The following is a 20593-nucleotide window of genomic DNA, read 5'->3' as shown; positions in this document are numbered from 1 at the left end:
GCGATCATTCGTCGTCCTGACGTTGTTCAGTGTCAGCATCGCACTCTGCTAGCTGCCGGGTGTGATCTACTACAAAATCGTATTTCTCATTCCGCTGTCGAAGCTGCAGACGTTTTGCAGTGCCATTGCGGTGCTGTTTGGCATGCAGGCCATCTTGGACCCGGTGTACGTCTGTCTGTGTTTCCATCGTCTGCGAAAACAAGCGGTGTGGTATTGGAAAAAACTTTTTCGATGCTTCTGCTAATCATATCGCCTTACAAGCATTTAGCAATCAGCATGCAGGTCCCAGTATTGGCGAATTGTCCATTTGCCGGTTGGCAGTAACTCCGATTCGTACTGGCGAATGGAAAAACAAAAAGCGCAAAATTTGTTGTCGAAAGATTCGAACGTTGTACGACTCGGTAGTATGTGTTTCGTTTCTTTGACGTGATGATCCTGCTATGTATTCGGACAACTGCCGTATCGTTTGAAAGTACTCGTAATTGACACGTGGGGATACACTTCCCTGCAAATATGTACGTCTGCACAGCAATGTGACAGCACATGCTTGTTCCCTTCCCTGCGAGGCATTGCAGTCGAATAATTGTACTCGTCTAGTCTTACTCAGCTGCTTTGTGACTGCCGGGAACTATCGTTACGCGAGCCACCTTCAGCGATTACTAGTATGTTGATGTTGATTTAGAGGCATGAGTTCGGCGATGTGACGGATGTCTGCAATTCCCGAGGTGCTGCATTGTCAGTTTTCCCACTGCGAGCTCTTCTGGATACAGTTCGATCTGCTGGCAAAGTTCGCATGGCATACTGTTGCTATTGGAGATATTATGAAAAGGTCATTTAATTTCAAATGTAGTCGTATGTTCACGGAGCAACAGTAATTTATGAGTCCATACTATTTTTGTGTATGAATACTCTGAGCCTGTATGGAGCACCGGAATCCCCACGAACAGCTTGGGCGGTGGTATCCCGCGATGGCCTCGGCCGGCACCTTCCGTGGCGCTATAGGTCAACGGACCCGGTGGATACTGGGCCGAGCGCAGAGCAGATGCTGCAGGGCACGCCCAGGTCCACGGGCAACGCCGGTAGGCCATGCGTGCCCGTCTTTTGTCACTACGCTTTCGTGTTCGCTAATTCCGACTGTGCGGATTATTGGTTTTCTTCCGCCTTAGCGTCGCCTATCGGAAAATGGCTTCGTGCTTAGTGTCTCGGGGCAAAATTCTTTCTGTTTATCGTAAGATTCTTGATGCTAGTTCTGTGCCTACCTTTAGATCACGGCTTAGTCTGCATATCGGTCTGGGTTTCGATTGCCACGAAATTGTTTGTTTTTCTTCCATTAGGCTCGAAATTTATAATGGGTCGTCTGCTCGCATGTTGTAAGTAATAATAATCATTAGAAATTCTGCTGGATGGCGTGAAACTTATAATTATCATCGGCGTCCAAAATACTGTATATTACTATAATTCAACAAATATATATTTAAACAGATGAAATTCTCTAACCAATTTTTGTCCGGAGCAAACGACAGAAACAACAGGTAAAGGTCACAGTACCACATTTGATGATTTTTAAGAAATATCGGTTAAAGCTACCATTAGAACGCACAGCGGTCTGCTGATGCGTTAAATTGAGCATCACGACGCTAAGAAAAAGCTAAAGAAATGCAGTACCAAACTTGTTGAGAATCCGAACCAACACACCCATCGTTACATTATGGTACAACACAGATATTTGCTTGTGGTCGTCTTCTTCGGTCCGGTGCGTGCGCGTTGACGGCGTTGTTCAGCAGCAGCGCGTCGTTCAGCAGCGGCTTTCAGTCGTTGTTCCCGTATCGCCTGCTGGCGAGCCAGTGCTGCCTGCAGTTACGCCACATACTCCCAGCCCTGCAAAGGCATTCACTATTCAAACGGCGAACGACAATCACGGATTTGAAAAATAATCATAGTGTTACTGCGGATTTCCTCGTTGTTTCGTTCAGTTTGCGTACCTACTCCGTATGTACTGTACTTGTTTTTATCAAGCGGTTACTAGTACTGTTTACCACCCTTGTAACGCGCTACTTGAATAATCGCCGAAGATGTGGGTTTGGGGTATGTGTTGTGGGATGGCTAATTACGAGTAGTACAAACTTCGTTCGTTATGGGTTGAATTTCGTGGCAAAGTTTTTCACCAATAAAAACGATTTTTTTAAAAAAAACTTTGTTGTAATTAGAAATTAGGATACTTCAGTGTAGAGGTGATCTATTTAAGAAAAATCCTAATTGTATGTAAAATGATCGGGTATGAAAAAAATCGTTCTACTGTATTATGTATATAATATATCAATAATTAATAAGCAGGATTAAAAGGATTCGATTATAAGAAATACTTCTACTTATCGAGAATTCATAAGCGACAAAAAAACGGCTAACGTCCTTACGCTTGACAAATCTTTGAGTTGATTACAATCTGAAGAATAGACTTCCGGTTTGGAAAACGGACTTACATTGGCGAAAGTTACCGGTTCAGCGTCCCCACCGGGATTCCCTGGCAGAAGGGGCCCGGCCATGGATTCCGCACAGAATAACACTTCTGCAAAATGGCTTGATTTTCGAGCGGTTAATTGCAAAAACGGATGAGTTCAGATGCTCAGGAATTTTTTATCAAGTACAGTATACTCTGTAATCTACCAGATAATAATGCGCACGGTAATTCGCTCCAGCAGACCTGCAGTTGAGGCTATAAGACTGATAGACCGCATCAGACAGGTAGACAGTATTAGTAGGCAAGCTCAGACGTAAACAACCGAATCAGTGAGAGAAACAGGCCTGCTGCTCTTGTGAGGATTCTTTTCGGCCGTGCCTCTTCAGACGTCACATCATCCCAGTCTGTTATGTTACCCGGGAGCACACGTTGAAACAGACCAGTATTCTTTGTTGGCGCTCTGTACAGAGTACATAGAGAAGACAGGCTATGGAAGACAGTCAGTCGTAATTTGCACTGCGCTCTATTGATACTGCCTAGTGCTTTCTCAGTCTTTTTCTGGGCGAATTTTAATCCATGATTTTATAGTATAGACTACATTACGACAATCTCAGTGTCAATTGTGCGAGCAAAGGTCACCATCTTGAGTTTATTCTTGACTATAATCTGTTGTGCGAATCTGCTGCAGAAGCGAAGGATTTCGGTGACTTTTTGCCACCAATTCCAGGTAACGAATATGGTTGTAGAGTGCTACCGAAAATTTAATTATTCTTTGCTTCTGGATCCTTTTGCCGCAGAATTATTTTGAATTTATCCTGCGGTTTGGCAGCACGCAGTTTTTCCTTTAACTTTTCCTGACAAACAGAATATTTCCAAAATTATCACCATGTGAATGTTAATGTGCGCCGAGCGCGGCGAGGTTCTAAGAGCCGAATCGTTTGCTCTCTTTAAGAGCTGTATCGCGTATTAAGGATAAACAATAATAATTCGAGTTGAGGTGCTTGAAGAGCATAGTTGGAATACTGTGATTGATTTTAGGATGACAACACCAGCATCCCGTTTCGCATATGACGCCATGCCGTCCGAGGAGCGCCAGCTCCAGCGCCTGTTAACCACCGCCCGCACCGCGGCGGCACATGGCAGCCAGCGGGAAGCCTTCGACCTGTACTGCCGCGCCGGCCACTTGCTCAGCCTGGACCGGGAATGGCAGGCCGCCGGCACCGCCTACCAGGACGCCGCCCGCCTCCGGGCGGCGGCGCGCCAGCCAATCAATGCCGGTACCATCAGCTGCCTACTGCGCACAGCCAGTCACTGCTTCCTCATGGCGGACAAGCAGCGCGACGCCCTGCACTGTCTCCGCACAGCGGCCACGGTGCTGGCGGAGGCCGGAGACTTCCCCACGGCCGCCGGGCACTACGTCTCCATGGGACAAGTGGTGGCGGCCGGGGACCTCGAGCGCGGGATAGCCTATTTCGAACAAGCGGCCCGCCTCTACGAGACCGCCAGCATCGGTTTCAAAAACGACTTCGCCGAGAGGGCGTGGCTGTCCGTCGGTGAGTTGGCGGCACGCCAGGGCGACTACCACCGCGCCATTACAATCTTCGAGGGCGTGGCCCAGGCCAACCTCCGCGACGGGACCGTCCACGACGCCCCCGACCGTCACATCTTCGCCACCTGCGACTACTTCCGCGCCGGCGCCTGGCACGACCCGGAGAGGGCCGCCGCGGCGTACTTCTGGGCGGTGCTGTGCTATCTGTGCCGGGACGGGCCGCTGGCCGCCAAGGTGGCGGTGGTGCGCTGCGAGGACCGACTCTCGTGTTTCGCCAGTAGCGTGCAACGTGGCGTCCTGCGCCAGGCGATGGGCGACACGGAGAACGCCTTCACGGTGAAGAGCCTCGAGAGGGTGTTGACGGCCGACGCGGAAAACACGAAGAAGGGATACGACACCGCCTACCTCTACGCCGGTGGCTACATCGCCTATCTGAGCCTGACGCAGTGGAACCGGATGATGCTAGGCCGTGCTGTGGAGAAACTGCGGGACGCTGAGAAAGAACAGACGCGTTAAATGGGGCACTCCGAACAGCAATTGCTTATCTTTCACGTAAATTACAATTTTATCTGTACTTCTATCGCGCGATAGCAGCGTTAGCCGTGGCCTTTCGTGTTTTCTGCCAGTTTTGTTTCGGTTATCCCATATTAAATGTGCGGGTCTTTCTTATTAATTGTTAAAATGGGCGTTATTGTTGTACAACTGTATCTGTATGTACGAGTATTTAATTATTTGACAACAGCCTGTTGGCATCAAATCAGCCTCCACAAAGGACGCGAAATCGTAAAATAAATTCTCTGAGTTTTTTATTCAATAACTGTTAACCGTATACCCTGACGGAAGCAGCCATTATTTAGTTTTTTTAGTTCACAAAAGATTTATGTAATATAATAGGCACCTGAAAAATTACTGTACATAACGATCAATCGTTGCCGGCAAAAACGGTGTAGAAAAGAGTACTACCATAAAGTCTAACCATCCTCGATGCATTTATGACGGCATCGTCGGTTGCAGCTGGGCCGAGCGCAGCGAACCACAGGCAGCGCTGGAAGACCGTGCGGGCTGCTGCATCGTCACGGCACTTCCGGGTTCGCTGGTCCCCGAGGCCGCACTGCACGGAGCGTCAGTTTTATCGCAGCGGAATAACTACAGTGTCCTCTGGATAAAGTTCTTTTTGTCAATTCCGAAGTTTTCCTTGCTACTTGTATACATATTTCATGGTTTTGATCTGACGTGATTCCTACTGCGCGAAACTCCTTTTGTTGGGTTTTATCGGGACCAGATTTGAACGTATACGACTACTAACGAGCCAAATGATCATAATAATCTTTATCGTCATAAATCTTATGCGATAGCGACAGTTGTTATCGGCGCCCCAAGTATTAGTTAAACAAAATCTACAGCCAGAGCAAATTTGTTAGCACCAACTATTATACGGAGGAAACGACGAAACCATAAAGGTCAACCTACCATAGTTAGCGATCGTTTGAAAATAATTGGTTAATGTCATCATTAGTACGGATGAAAAACTGCTTGTTGATCCTCCAGAGTGAGAATCCTGACAGTGAAAAAGTTAAGCATGGCAATTTGGTTGATCATCCGGACAAAACACATCCATCGTTAAACATGATGGTACAGCGTACAGCAGAGGCATTTTTTCATCGTCTCCTGGTAGCCGGTGCGTGCGCTCTGGCGGCGCTGCTCAGCAGCGCGTTTTTTCGCAGCCGCTCGGAGTCGTTGATCGCGCGCAGGTCCCGACGGCGAGCCAGTTCCGCATTCAGATACACATAATAATCCCAGCCCAGCAACAACGGACGGAAACTGCATGTAGACTGCAGACTGGGAACAATCTCGGGAAACGAATTTTTTAAATAATTTTGTAGCATTTGCTTTCTAACTATATGACTCGTAATTACAGCTACAGGCAATACGGAAGAAGTCGCAGGTCGTCATAAGGATGAACATGGACTGTTGAGGTTGGAAGCAATTAACTTCCTGGTTTAGAAAATAACTTACATTGGCGAAGGTTACCGGTTCGGCATTCCCACCGAGATCCCCGGGCAGAACCTACACTGCCGTCTGCCATTGATTCCGCATAAAATAAATGTAGTACTTTCAAAATCCTTTTGACACTCAACACGCTGCTTGTTTTTCGTGCAGCTGGTTGCGTAAACGGGTAATGGTTCACATGCACAGGAATTCATTCATCCATAATGTAACGTTTCAGTCTAGCGGTAGTCCGTGGAAATGCAGCAGCTGTTTTGGGTTCACTTAACGCACGTCCCAAGATCATGCGTGACACTAACGATTTTGGATGTTTTTTTAATGTTTAAAAATTTGATGCTTTTAATTAGTGTAAACCTGCGCAGGCGATTTATTATGTATGCTGGCCGAAGCCGAATAAAAGAAAAAAAAATTCATTCATCCGCTACAATGAAGCTCCTACAAGACCGCTGCAGACCGACAGACACTAGGTAGACTCCACAGTGAACAACCGAACGAGAGAGGAAGAGAAGGAGCGAGAGAAATAAAATTCCACTTTGTCGACTCCATGACATCATCCTCAGTCGGTTATTTTATCCAAGCGCACAGTGGCACACTGAGGCGAAGGGAAGCAGACCACCATTCTTTGTTCGCTCTCTGTGTCCCTATCGGTTACAACTCAGTCAGACGAAACTCTTTGGCGTTCTGCTGTAATTTGCACTCCGCTCTATTTGCACTGCCTATAAGTGCTTTTCAGCCTTCTTCTGGGCAAGCTTTAATCTGTAAGTTACGAAAGCTTCTAAACAAATTACCGACAGTTTTATAAACAGGACACTATTGTCATTTGTGCGACTAAAGGTCACCAGTCAGAGCACCTGTTGTCCAGTTCTAATACAGATACAGAGGGCTTTCCGGGAAATCTTGTTATCAAATCCAGGTAAGAATATGATGCAGCAGTTACATAGATTATTTGTAGTATCGGGATCATCGTGCACGAAGAAGGCGAAGCTGAATTATTTTACATTTTGCATTTGTTTTTAGCTTGCAATTTTCCCGTTAATTATTTTTCTTAGGAAAATTACTATACCGGTAGAATATTTTAAAGATTATTCCTCACGTGGCTGTTCGTTTGCGTCGAGCGCAGCGAGGTGCTTAGGACCGTAATTAGAGCAAACATTTGTCTATGGCCACAAAGAGCGTCCCGTAACACTTTCTTAATCCCACCAGAAGAAATTCGCTTTTCCAGTGGGTATAGAAATCACTCGCTGCAAAGGCCGTGGTTAACAAACACCCCTATGTGTACGAATACATAATTATGTATTAGGAGTGCGTACGATCTGTACATGTTACTGTGATTTATTTTAGGATGTACGCACCAGTACCCCGTTCTGCGTACGACACCATGCCGTCGGAGGAGCGCCGGATTCAGCGCCTGCTAACCGCCGCCCGCACCGCGGCGGCGCATGGCGACCGACAGGAGGCCCGCGACCTGTACTGTCGCGCCGGCCACTGGCTCTACCTGGACCGGGAGTGGCAGGCCGCCGGCGCCGCCTACCAGGAGGCCGCCCGCCTGGCGCCGCGTAAACGGGGCAGTGACAGCGGGCTCCTGCAGGGCGCCAGTAGCTGCTTCCTCAAGGCGGGCAACCACCGCGACGCAGTACACTGTCTGCAGGCGGCGGCCACGCATCTCATCGACGCCGGGGACTTCAACACGGCCGCCGGGCACTATATCTCCATGGGCCAGCTGGTGGCGGCCGGGGACCTCGACCGCGGGATGTTCTACTTTGAACAAGCGGCACGCCTGTACGAGGCCACCAGCAAATCGTTCAAAAGCGACAACGCGGAGAAGGCGTGGCTCACCGTTGGCGAGTTGGCGGCGCGGCAGAGCGACTACCAGCGCGCCATCACCATCTTCGAGGGCGTGGCCCAGGCCAACCTCCGCGACGCGACCGTCCACGAGATCCAGGACCGTTACACCTTCGCCACCGACTACTTCCGGGCCCACACCTGGCTGGACCCGGAGAAGGCCAGCGCGGCGTACTTCCGCGCGGTGCTGTGCTATCTGTGCCGCGACGGACCGCTGGCCGCCAAGATGGCCGTGGTGCGCTGCGAGGACCGACACCCGGGATTCGCCAGTAGTGCTTTGCGCGGTATCATCAGCCAGGCGATGGGCGGCGCGGAGAACGCCTTCACGGTGGAGAGCCTCGAGAAGGTGTTGAAGACGGACGCCGCGAACTCGAAGAAGGGATACGGCACCGCTTACCACCACGGCGGCGGCCACATGGCCTACCTGAGCCTGACCCAGTGGAGCCGGGGGATGTTGGGTCCTGCGCTGGAGCAGCTTCATGATGCTGAAAACGGACAAACGCGCAAAGCAAACGAATAATGCTTTTTTCTTCTTTCTGTATATTCCGATATATATGCGCGATAGAAGTGTGAGCTGCGACCTTTCCGCCAAGCAGGGATATTCGTAAGCGGGCCGCTTTCGCTTTACTATCCGATATCTTATTACGACTACGTACGATTTCGTATAATGAGGATGTATAAAGTGTTAATTGTTAAGCCAAATATGTGCTTTCGTCAATCTCGTTCTGATTTCTTTTAATTATGCTGTGTAATGTGCGTTAGTGCAGTACGTAGCATCTGTACTTGCGACTTGCGAGTGTCTGTATTTCTTCGACAACAGCCCGTATTCATCAAATTATCCTCCGCACAGAACGCAAATCGAAAACATTCTTCGATCTTTTTATTTAATTACTGCATGTTAAGTGTTGTCCATTCCGGTGACAAAAGCAGGCGTTTCGTTCCACAAAACATTTGCAAACTTATGAAAATTATTGATCAGTTGTTTTTTTCGGAGAGAAACCGGCAAAAATATCTTTGACAAAGCCAAGCTAACGTTTATGCAACACGGTTAACGATTGCTATAAAAACGCGTGAATAAGGATTATTGTATAGAAATTAGTCCGAAGTTGCAACAAGAATTTGCCACAACGAAATCCGCAGTGATGCACTGAAAAACCTTTTACAGAAAGAGATGCTATAAAATTGTTCGCAGTTCCTTCCGTCATGACATCCATCGCTACAAAATGGTACACTGACGGCGTCTTCGCTCACGAGCAACGTGTTTGTCCAACAACGCATCCAACTCCAGCAAACGTTCTCGAATGGCGATCAGTTCCGCAAGAACTTGCTCCCGTTCCTCATCTTCCTGCAATATTGCATATACACTGTAAAAACCACGAGCGATGGTATAGTGTACTCTGTAAGGGCGGGACGCCCCGCCCTCCTGAGTAGCTATTCGCTCTTTCTGGGGATTTCCACCCCGCAAATTTCTGCGCTGTTTTGACGGATCTGCAGCACAGTTGCACTGGCTGCAGAATCCTTCCTTGTTAGTCTGGTGTTGCTGCGCCACGGTGCGCATTAGATTTCGGCATTAAAGCCTCATCCGAGTTGACAACCGTACAATCAGGCGTGCCGAGGGTATACCAGGCGCAGCGTGCCTAGCCATTGTCATTTGAAATGAGACAGTAGCGCGATACATATAGGACTGCTTTACAAGCATATGCAAAACTTCATTCGGAATCAGATCAAACAACTTCGCTTAATGTCGTTTTCCTTTTAATTATATATATTTATTGTTGTTTACTATAACAACAGCTAAATAAGTTATACTTCCATATGTATGGAAGTAATCTAACCATGCTTCTGCACTGACATTGTGCAAATCTGTTGTCGTATTTTTGAATTGTGCTTACAGTAAGTAAGTATGCTCCAGTAAATTTTCTAAACAGAATGTGAATTAACGACGATTGTTTTTAGCTTTGGTTGTATTAGCCAGTTTGATTATGACTGAGATATCCAGTACTTAATGTTACAGAGTAATGTTAGTACTTGCTGTTACTACTCGACACTCTAACAATCTGCTTAAAATTCTCAAAACTAGTTCAGTTTTGTATAAAATTTCAAAAATGGGTAATAAATCGTAGAAAAGTGCTAATATCGTATATTACATAAGTCGTAAATATAATTTAATATTTCTAACAACTGTAAGTGAACATACGATGTATGTTATTGCTAAAAAGTAAAAACTGGTCATAAATCGTTTTTCACAAAGGTTGTAGCGACAAATAAACGACGCTCACACATCACAAGTTCTGTACAAGAGTAGATCAAAAGCCATTCAAGTACAGCGAAGTCGCCGCCCTGGCCACGTGTATATGGCAAGAGCTATAACTTGGGACATTGTTTGCTTTTGCAGAAAACGGAGTGTGACATTTTACTGGCATTGCTAAAATTGTTAAGATTAGTTTAGTTTTGTAGTAAATTTTGTGCTGAATAAGTTCTCTTTGATCGTACTTAGAAAAAAACAGGTAGAAGAGGGTATACTCGTTGCAATGTGGATTTCACTGATGTGGATTTCACTTCCCATAGACGCATATGCTTAACCTTGCGGAATGTCTCATTCCAAATGACACAATAGAGCCGAAATCACACCTCATTAGCGATTGTACCGTTGTCAGTTCACCGCTGTTTTGCTGTCGAGGATACGCGTGGCGCCCATACGGCCCCGCGTTATAATAGACAAACCATAAGGCATATGATCAGCAAATTGCCGTTATTAGAATACCGCAGCCTGGTCAGTGATTTAAATACTGACACCAGAAACCGTGGCAAATGACAAGCAAACCATAATACAAAACAGCTGTATACGATGTTGTACATATAGATATTATTATTATGTAATATTATACATATGTACAGTAATTTCAGATCGGTACGCAATGGGACTTCTGGCACGCCTGTATGCGATTAAACGTTTGCATTAATACTGCACTTAAAGGAAATGTTTGAGAATGCACGAACGTGAGAGTTTTCGTGTATGTACACGAATTTGGTGCCATGTTCCGGTTTTCTGAAGTGCTAACTTCGAAACCGCCAAGTGGATGTTATGGGCACCAGTCCGCCATCATTTCTGCAGAAATTGTTTTGGCTGTCTAATGTCATGAAACCTTCAAACCATACACCAAAGTGTTGGGGAGTGCGGGAAAGCGAATGTGGCAAAGCGCCCATGCATGAACTGGAATTCTAAACCGTGTTAACTTCCGTTGTGACAAACAGGAAATTCACGTTCGCATTGTTGCCGCCTGCCGGCTCGACGTCTCCACTGGCACTCCCGGTCCCCCCTACGTATACGGAAAGCAATTATGGGCAAAACATTTATAATTGTAACGAGGTAGAAAATAAATGATAACAGTTGCAGGTGGAAATTATCGCATAACGTGGACGAATAAATACATATAATGGTAAGAATTTTGAAAAGAAAGCCTACCTGCTATGCTTGCAGACCCCGCCATCCCGATTCCGCACAAAAATATTTTTAAAAAAACGAGCTTTGTGCAGTGCTTAGACTCGGATTCCAGGCCTGCTCAATAACCGATCAGCGTAGTCATTTAGTAATTAATACCACGCACGTTCGATATGAATTCTAGAGAAAACACCCTGGTGCTGTAACACTGCATCAGACAGACTGCTTTTTCTACCGAATCAGTCAATTACTACTCAATTAATACTCATTAAAGGAGGTAGAGCAAGGACACAGACCGAGAGAATTCCTAACCGGCCTTTCGCCCCTGTGCATGGATTCTATTGTGCCCAAGCATGGCACAAGTATGCACCAGCAAGTTGCGCCATCGCTGTCTCTGATGATTCTTTCCTGAGAGCCGCTTCGAGGCGAAAAAGGAAACCGACAGCATTTTTGGTTGGCGTCCTGTGCGTTTTGCACTCTGCTCGACTGCCCTGCTACTTGAGCTTATTTACAGCCTTCTCATTCCAAGGCGTTCATTTTTGATTTTGTGTAGGTCATCATCCACAGGCCGTCCGAATCCACTGCAGCGTGATTTCTGCATAATTGCCGACGTTAATTACAGGTAAGCTGTTAGAGCCACACCCGAAAATTGTTATCAAGATAGTACGTATTTATTCGGAGTACATACACTTGGAAACAACAGTTTATTAATTTTGCCTGGAGATTGCCCAGAATTCTCTGCGTTTGATATGATTAACGTCTTTTGCAATTTTTTCGGTTGATATACGTTACACGGTTTTGCAAGTTACATTATTGCATAAATACAAAGTTGCTCGCATTGCTGGTGAATTATTTTTTGGAGCGAGTGCAGTGAGGTGGGACAATAAGCCAGGCTTTCCCGGCTTTCGTTAAGGACACATTTTATAAAATGAAAATCTACAACAATAAACCCAAACGTAGTTTCCCACTTCGACTAAACCAATACATTAAAATTTATGCTTGTACATAATACATAATTCTGTTTCTCGTAAACTCGCTCTATATAGATCTATATGTAAAGCTCGTTCGGTGCAGATGCTATGGCTAACGGCCAGCCGCTACATTTAAAAATGGTTGATACGCTTTTATGTACATATTTTTGTTACAGTACGTTTGCTAAGGTTATAATAATCTTTAGGATGAGTACGCGAGCAGCCCACTCCGCGTACAGCACCATGCCCTCCACGGAGCACTGCGCACGCTCCTTAATGACCGCCGCCTGCCGGGCGGCCGAACGCGGCGACCAGCTGGAAGCCAGCAATCTGTACCGCAACGCCGGCAACTTCTTTAAAATTGCCCGCCAATGGGAGGCCGCCGGCGTCGCCTACCGCGACGCCGGCCAGCTGAAAGCGCCGCTGGAGGCGGACGACAGCACCGGCCCGTCCCGGACCACCGGCGCCCCGCTCAGCACGGCCAGCGGTCTGCTGACGACGGCCAGCGACTGCTTCGTCAAAGCGGACCAGCACCGCGAGGCGGAGACCTGTCTGCTGCTGGCGGCCGAACTCCTGACGTTCGCCGGGGACTTCTTCACGGCCGCCGGGCACTACGCCGTCCTGGGGCAGCTGGTAGTGCCACGGGACATGGACGCCGGGACTGGGCACTTCGAGGAGGCGGCCCGGTTGTACGAGATCGGGGAGTCGGCGGGTCACTACCACTCCGACCGGGCTTGGCTGACGGTGGCCGAATTATTAGCGCGCCAAGGGTACTACAAGCGGGCTATCGAGATCTACGAAGACGTTGGCCAGCGCAACACCCCGGCCAACGCCCCCGACACCTACTTCACCTTCCCCACTACCGGCGTCGGCGCTCGCCTGTACGCCAACGCGGACATGGCCTACTACGCGTACTTCCGGGCGGTAGTGTGCCACCTCGTCCGCGATGGACCGTTGGACGCCAAGATTGCCGTGGCGCGCTACGAGGACCGGATGCCGGCATTCCGCAGCAGTCAGCAGCGCGGCATCTTGCGCCAGGCGATGGGACACGCGGAGGATCAGTTTACGGCGAAGAACGTCGAGCAGCTGCTGACGGCCGACGCCGCGAGCAGCGGAATCGTTGCGCAGTGCGCCGCGGGGAGCCCCCCGAGTAACTACCGCGCCTACCGCCTCCTGAGTGAATGGAGCCGGATGATGATGGGCCGCGCACTGCAGCGGCTGTGGGCTACCGAATACGACCGTGCGCGTGAATGACGGCGCCACGATTTTCCTCGGAGAATGAGGCACCGGGCACTGGCCTAACCGAATACCGAACCGCATGTTAGCGTGTGCGAATTCCATTACGTGTATTTGTGCAATAGGTCTCACTCATTCCTGCTGTCGAAGACTGCGGCGTTGACTTGAGACGTGACCATGATCGTGACCTTTTTATCCAGCGTAGCCGTTAAAGTGTCATGTCGTGCAACAATGCGAGCCGCGATGTCCCCGCAGCGCCGTAAGACCAGTTGTTCTTGAACTGCTCCCCGTTACTGTTTGAATTCCTATCGTTAGTATCCTCAAACGCCGTCGCCGCTCTGTGTATTATTAATTTTCTTATCCGATGGCGGCTGACTGCTGAATAACGTGCTCTATATTGCATTTCTATTGTTGCATCCGACGCAGTATTATGTACGGTTAGCTGTTCATCTTAACCGGCATTTTGTTTGTTGGGCAATAAATTTGTCAACCTCACAGAGAATCTTATCCCGAGAGATCGACAAGGAAGAATTAAAATGGAGGACCCGACATTGAAAAACAGGGATTGTCGCGCAAAGCAAGCCTCACTTGGATAGAGACTACCAATCTACCATTATAGCGTTTATAGTTCGACAACGTGTCGAACTGCAGTTACTACGCGTGCCCGAGTACGGATGTGGTTGCGAATCGTGAACTCCTTGTTGAGAAAAATTAAAGTAAAGCATACGAGTAAAAGGAGCTTTATGCAATTTTATTCGACGTCAGCCAGTTCACATAATATCAAATAGGCCTGCACAATTGTGAACTACTCAATAGGAGCAAGTTGAAAAGAGCATCCAAGATCGTTAGTCCCACTGGAAGCTGGCCGGCGTTCTAATTACACCATGCGTTTCGTGATGACAAGAACAAGATGCGGCAGTTGCCCTATGGTCTGCATAAGATTGGGTCCAAAGCGGGCCAAGGTCTGACGGGAAAAGGCGCACGGTGGGAAGATGTGAATTACATACTGTATCTGCAAAATAAGTTGTTATGATGCTGTACAGATACACTATCGACACTGCGGCTGACAATAGACATCATGAGTGTTCTTATTCCGTACCGGGCAATTCGGGCCGTGCGGGGCCATGCAAACGATGCCAGCTGCCTGTTTTGCCGAGAGATACTCCGCAAATCCAGTGCGTAACCTTTCCTCCTGATGAGCTTGTTCCGTAGCCAAATTTCCACTGGCACAAGCCACTAATATACAGTGCGCGTCTGCATCCTGTGAAAAAAATTGAAATGATACTGTAACAGCAGCCGATCTGGCTGCTGTTCTAGTGGGTTGGCGATCAGCCGTTACCACGAGTATGCGGCTGTTAGGATGAAAGGTGCCATGGCCGGCAACGATGCTTGCCGAGGACGCTCTTACTGATGTAACACAATTACACAGGTGGCTCCAGTTGGGATGACACAGGTTCATCCCAAGCGGTTACACGCAGCAACGTAACTCAAGGCATGTTTAATAACAAGAGAAAGCCTTAGGGCAAGAGATAAGGAAAATGTTGATCAAGTTTATGCAAGCTGTAGCAAGCTGAGTACAAGACTGAAGTCTAGAAATTCATGAGAAGGGAAACCAGCCGGTAATGTGGACACAAATTCATAACGCGATGGAATGATGAATCATAACTGGGTGGTCTTATCGTTCGTACAAATACTATCGCTACAATACATATTAGCCGATGAAGCAAATCGGCTCAACGAACACCTCTATACATCATTCATTCCAGAACGTACGTTCATTCGAGACGAGGCACAAGCGAGGTGGGCCGGCTCCATGGGCATACGCTGCGATATCGCCAGCATATTGTGAGAGGGATCCGGACATCCAGGAAGCGATAGCCGCGGTAATTCTGGATTCCCTGAAATGATGTGCATGCGAACCCAGGCTTGGTCGTTCATGAGCGATAGCTGTCCCCGCCAGACGACTGGGAAGGCATTCTGCAATGACAACATCGTTAGTAACGAATATGCGACGAATGCCGACCATGTTTGTGGTGGCATTCTTCTCACCATCGATGGTCCAGGCGGCATGGCGGCTACACCACTCATGGCACTCGAATCATTGGGATGGAAGCCCTGCAAAGGGGCAAAGCGGGCTGGGTTGATAGGCATGGGAGAAGGATTAGGATGCGGTTGAAATCTGTTCGGTACAAACTGTGAAATCAAACATCCGTTGTGCAGATAAAAAAGAACTCGTGCTACTACAGACTAATGTACCCTGATTTCCAGTTCGAGCTTCCTTTCTTAATTACTGTATTATCCAAATAATGTGCATTAGAATAAACAGTGACTTTACTCAGCACCTCTAACAAAACGGCAACGCCTTGCTTTCGCAGGATCTAAATGGAATATTGATAATTGTAACGACATATCTGTACAAGATATATAATAATAATTACAGGCGGAATTTCCACCGACCGCCGATAAAAATAAATTATCGTAATTCGTAGGCATTTTTTAAGGCGAAAGCCTACCTGATCTACTTGCCGACACCCTCATCGATCCCGCACAGCAGCAAAAGCAAATAAACCATGCGTTTTCACGTGCTTAGACGAAGTACTTGAAATTTGGTTGTATTTAGAGTTCTTGCTCAGACTCGGATTCCGTCCAACAAGGCCTGCCAAAGAACCAGCCAGCACAGTTTTCTAGTCATATCTACAATGCAAAAATTCGCCATGAAATTTATGGAATAGGCAGACCGCTCAGACAGCCGGCTCAGTCAGCCTCGGTGTGTAAACTTGTGCGATAATCCCATGGAAGATGGCTACAACAATGCATCAGACAGGCTGCTTTGTTCTACCGAATCATAAATGAGGCAGAGAAAAAGACATACTTCAAGAACACAGAGAGAGAATTATTATGACAAGACATTTCGCTCCTGCGATGATTCTACTCGATTCTGTACAAGTATATACACCAGCAAGTTACGCTCATCCCTGTCTGTGATGATTCTTACCTAAGAGCAGATTTGAGGTGAAAAGGAAACCGACAGCATTCTCCATTGGCGTCCTATGCGTTTTGCACTCCGCTCCATTGCCCTGCAGTTGCCTTCTCATTCCTCAGATTTCATTTCCGATTAAACTCCATTTATTGTGACTATAATACCGTGACTTCAGTACTGTGCAGTTGTACATTTATAGAGGTCACAATCCATAGGTTGCCCGTGCTCGAATCTTTTGCAGAGTTTATTTTTGGATTGTTGTTGGCGCTTATTACAAGTAAGCTGTTTGCGTCGCATCCGAATTTACTTAAGGGAACATTTTTCTTCCTCCACGGATTATTGTGTGTTGGGAAAAACAGCAAATTACTGGATTTTAGGTACATTCAGTCGGCCCCAAATTATTTCGCGGCGTTTGATTTATACAGTTCATTACTTTCTTACATTACCTAATTCCATATTTTTTTAAAGTAATGTGCAACATAAACTCGCATTGATATTAATTTTGATAGTTAATTATTATTTGCACCGAGCACAGCGATTAGCCAATCAGCCGTTACTAAGCATTTAAAATATTTATTCCGCTTTTTATATAATTTTTTATTATTATGTTTATTGCTAATATGTGATATATAGGATGAGCGCACGCACCATGTCATCCACGGAGCACCGCGCTCGCTTCCTAATGACCGCCGCCTGCAGGGCGGTCGAGCGCAACGACCTGATGGAAGCCAGCAATCTGTACCGAAAGCCGGCAACTTCTATAAACTGGCCCGCCAATGGCAGGACGCCGGCATCGCCTACCGCCACGCCGGGCAGCTGAAGGCGCCGGTGAACGACAACACCGGCCCGTCCCCGACCACCAGCGCCCGCTCAGCACGGCCAGCGGTCTGCTGCTGGAGGCTAGCCACTGCTTTCTGAAAGCGGACGCCCACCACGAAGCCGTGACCTGTCTGCAGACGGGTGCGGACCTCCTAACGACCGCCGGGGATTTCTTCACGGCCGCCGGACACTACGCGTCCCTGCGGCAGCTGGTGGTACCGCGGGACATGGACGCCGGGATCCGGTACTTCGAAGAAGCGGCCCGGCTGTACGAGATCGGAGAGGCGGTGGGCCACTACAACACCGATATGACCTGGCTGCTGGTGGCCGCTTGGGAGGCGCGCCGAGGTCACTGCACACGGGCCATCGCCATCTTCGAGGAGGTGGCCGAGCGCAACATGGCCGACACCGCGTTGATGGCGGGCTACTACGCGTTTCCGAACCCGGACGCCGGGTGTATGCCGACCAAACTATTGGCTTCCGTGCCTACTTCCGGGCGGTGGTGTGTCATCTGCTCCGGGATGGACCGTTGGCCGCCAAGATCGCCGTGGCGCGTTACGAGGACCGCATGCCGGAGTTCCGGAGCAGTAGCCAGCGCAGCACTCTGCGCCAGGCGATGGGATACGCCCAGGACACGTTTACGGCCAAGAGCGTGGAGGCGCTGCTGCGGGCGGACAGCGGGAACGGCATGTCCCCTATCGGCTACACCGGTACCTACTGGCAATACAGCACGGGTAGCGACTACAGCGGGTATCGGGTGCTGACCGATTGGAGCCGGATCATGTTGGGCCGCGCCGTGCAGCTGCTGCGTAACGCGGAGCACGAGAGGGCGCGTTATAGTGTCGATCCTGACCACACCCACGATTATTCCGTGTATTGCTAGCCAGCACGCGGCTAGGACGATGAAATGCAGGACTGAATAATGCATATTAGCGCTCGCCGCCAGTTATTTGTATCGGAATTATAGGGCTAACTAATTCTTGCCATGGAAACCTGCTTTTTCGAAATTTCATCCACATGTTATTATTCTACTGTGTGCTGCACGTCGCATAGCAGCTAACAATATGAATCGTGACTTTTCGGTATCGCAAGAAAATCAGTTGTGAGGTGAACGGCTTCCTTTAATAATCAATTTTTCGTAAGTGCATGCAGAGGAGGTTCACGCCACGCCCCATTGAGAGAGCAGTGAAAAACTTTACAATAAAATTTTCTGTTGACCGTTGTTATTCATTCGCCACTATCGTATCTGCAGTTCTGCATATCTCAAAGTCTGTTCCAACATAGAAGTTATAAACATGGGTTAGAAAGTTCGAATGAAGAACGTTTTCCCAACAACGAAATCATCAATGGAGGAAAAATATATTAAATTCTCAGCTTCCAGTCTTCAGTGTATTACAAATTCCTTTAGATGGGAAAGCGAAATTCCACACAAGTACCGGCCAAGGCAACGGCAAGCGCCCATGGAGTGCTCGAATTCATGTAATCCACTGCCCACTGGTGACTGTTGTGCAAAATTTGTTTTTTACCTATGCGCTATACTTGATGTTTCCACAACTTTTCGCCGGCGTAGTTATGGCGACAAGAAATTTCGCCGGCGTTCTGACCATTAAAACATTCTGCTGACGCTTCAGTACTGGCCATAATTCCATTCAAGCCGAGCAATGAAAGTAGGTGGTAATACAGTGGACAGACAGACAGACAGAGCTGAACAGACAGACAGACAGAGAGCAGCTAGACTACAATTAAACGCTGCTTCATACAGATCAAATTCGGCAAGTTAGCCCTGTCTGGTTCGCACTAAGCAGGACGCAATTTCAGTTATTCCACCGCACCAGGCAGAGCAAGACGCAGGCAACCGAATGCGACCGAAAGAGATTCTTACCCTTCGCTCCTTGATGACTCCATGCTGCACGAGTACACCGACAAGTTGCGCCGATCCCAGTCTGCTGCCGCGACATAAGAGCACAGCCGCAGCGACAAAGGGAAACAGACTGGCTTCTTTGTTGGCGCTTCTCTGCGTTTTGCACCCCGCTCCATTTGCACGGCTACGGCTTTCTCCATCCCAGGACGAAAATTCCTTGTTTTTGGTTTTTCTCGTTGTATCTTTGCTGTGGATCAGACTCGAGTGCAACTGTTCATAGAACAATCAAAGGTCACCGCTGCAGCGTAATTTTTCTGTAATTCCTTCGAGATCACTCCCAGTCTCCAGGTAAGCTCCTCGCAGAATGCGAGTAGTCGCCGAGTACATTTAAAAGGTAATTCTGTGCGGTAAACAGTATAAATCTTTTGCTGATAGTCTGCTTGCCCTGGATTATCTGCGTTTGGGATGGGCAGATCGCTAAATTATTTAAGTACAAACTTGTCCGCTAATGTATGCATTATTCATTTTGTTAGTCAGTTAGCTGCATATTCCGTTAATTTTTCAGAAATTATTCACGTTAGTGATTTGATGATATCAATTTTTTCACGTTATTAAGTGTACCATCGAGTGAAACACTTCAGTTCCAGTAATCCAGTTCAGATACTGTATACTAAGAATTTCTTTTCCCGTTTAATACCTTGTTAGGTATTAATTTGTTACGGTGTGCAACAAGGAGATCCTCTTGGCCCTGCATTGTTTTGTTTGGTATTGCAACTAATCATCGATAAAATCAACACGGACTTGAATGCCTGGTACATGGATGACGGGACGCTAGGAGGCCACCCGTCAAGTGTACTACGCAATTTCCAGCTGCTTATCACGGAAGCCCTACGGATTGGCCTTTCCGTCAACATTGCGAAATGTGAACTTTTTCTCTGTGGTGGTACTGAAGTACAGCGATTATCGGTCATCGAAAACTTCACTACTTTGTTTCCTGGAATTACAGTGCTAACAGCAGATAAGCTTTGTCTGCTCGGATCCCCTTTGTTACCACCAGCAGTCGTACCGATTGTTAACGAGAAAATCAGTCAGCTCGGGGTAATGTGCAGCCGTTTGCAGTTGATTCCTAAACATCAAGCGTTGTTTCTGCTGAAAAATTGCTTAGGAGTGCCGAAAATCGTGCATATCTTGCGCACCTCTCTCGCCTGGATGTTCCCGCAGGAGCTGTACAGGCTCGGCCAGGTGTTCCGCGATGCAGTGGAAATGATCACCAACGTACGGATGGATCATCCTACGTGGCTCCAGGCATCTCTCCCCGTTCGCTTCGGCGGCTTGGGAGTCAGACGCACCGAGAAGCTAGCTCCCTCTGCCTACTTGGCATCGGCTTCCTCGTTGTTTCCGCTGACTTCAAGGCTGTGCCCGACGCTA

At 47.9% G+C, this 20593-nt stretch overlaps 3 protein-coding genes across 3 annotated transcripts; all 3 read left to right on the top strand.

Annotated features, from left to right (window-relative positions):
- Nucleotides 1-3533: 3533 nt before the first annotated feature.
- LOC129593176 (uncharacterized) lies at nt 3534-4523 on the top strand. The gene has a single exon (XM_055489383.1). The coding sequence runs from the start codon at nt 3534-3536 to the stop codon at nt 4521-4523; it is 990 nt and encodes a 329-aa protein (XP_055345358.1).
- Nucleotides 4524-7392: 2869 nt separating this feature from the next.
- On the top strand, nt 7393-8376 carry LOC129593175 (uncharacterized). The gene has a single exon (XM_055489381.1). The coding sequence runs from the start codon at nt 7393-7395 to the stop codon at nt 8374-8376; it is 984 nt and encodes a 327-aa protein (XP_055345356.1).
- Nucleotides 8377-11818: 3442 nt separating this feature from the next.
- LOC129593174 (alpha-soluble NSF attachment protein-like) lies at nt 11819-13548 on the top strand. Its single transcript, XM_055489380.1, has 2 exons — nt 11819-11920; nt 12476-13548. The coding sequence occupies exon 2, from the start codon at nt 12477-12479 to the stop codon at nt 13521-13523; it is 1047 nt and encodes a 348-aa protein (XP_055345355.1). The 5' UTR covers nt 11819-11920; nt 12476; the 3' UTR covers nt 13524-13548.
- Nucleotides 13549-20593: the final 7045 nt, after the last annotated feature.

The sequence above is a fragment of the Paramacrobiotus metropolitanus genome, unplaced genomic scaffold (assembly GCF_019649055.1).
Source record: "Paramacrobiotus metropolitanus isolate TYO unplaced genomic scaffold, Prichtersi_v1.0 Parri_scaffold0000060, whole genome shotgun sequence".
Lineage (NCBI taxonomy): Eukaryota > Metazoa > Tardigrada > Eutardigrada > Parachela > Macrobiotidae > Paramacrobiotus > Paramacrobiotus metropolitanus.
This window is presented reverse-complemented; position numbering and strand designations above follow the sequence as displayed.

Bases quoted from the DNA above. Each gene is read 5' to 3' on its own strand.
- LOC129593176 (XM_055489383.1), top strand. From the start codon at position 3,534: ATGCCGTCCGAGGAGCGCCAGCTCCAGCGCCTGTTAACCACCGCCCGC.
- LOC129593175 (XM_055489381.1), top strand. From the start codon at position 7,393: ATGCCGTCGGAGGAGCGCCGGATTCAGCGCCTGCTAACCGCCGCCCGC.
- LOC129593174 (XM_055489380.1), top strand. From the start codon at position 12,477: ATGAGTACGCGAGCAGCCCACTCCGCGTACAGCACCATGCCCTCCACG.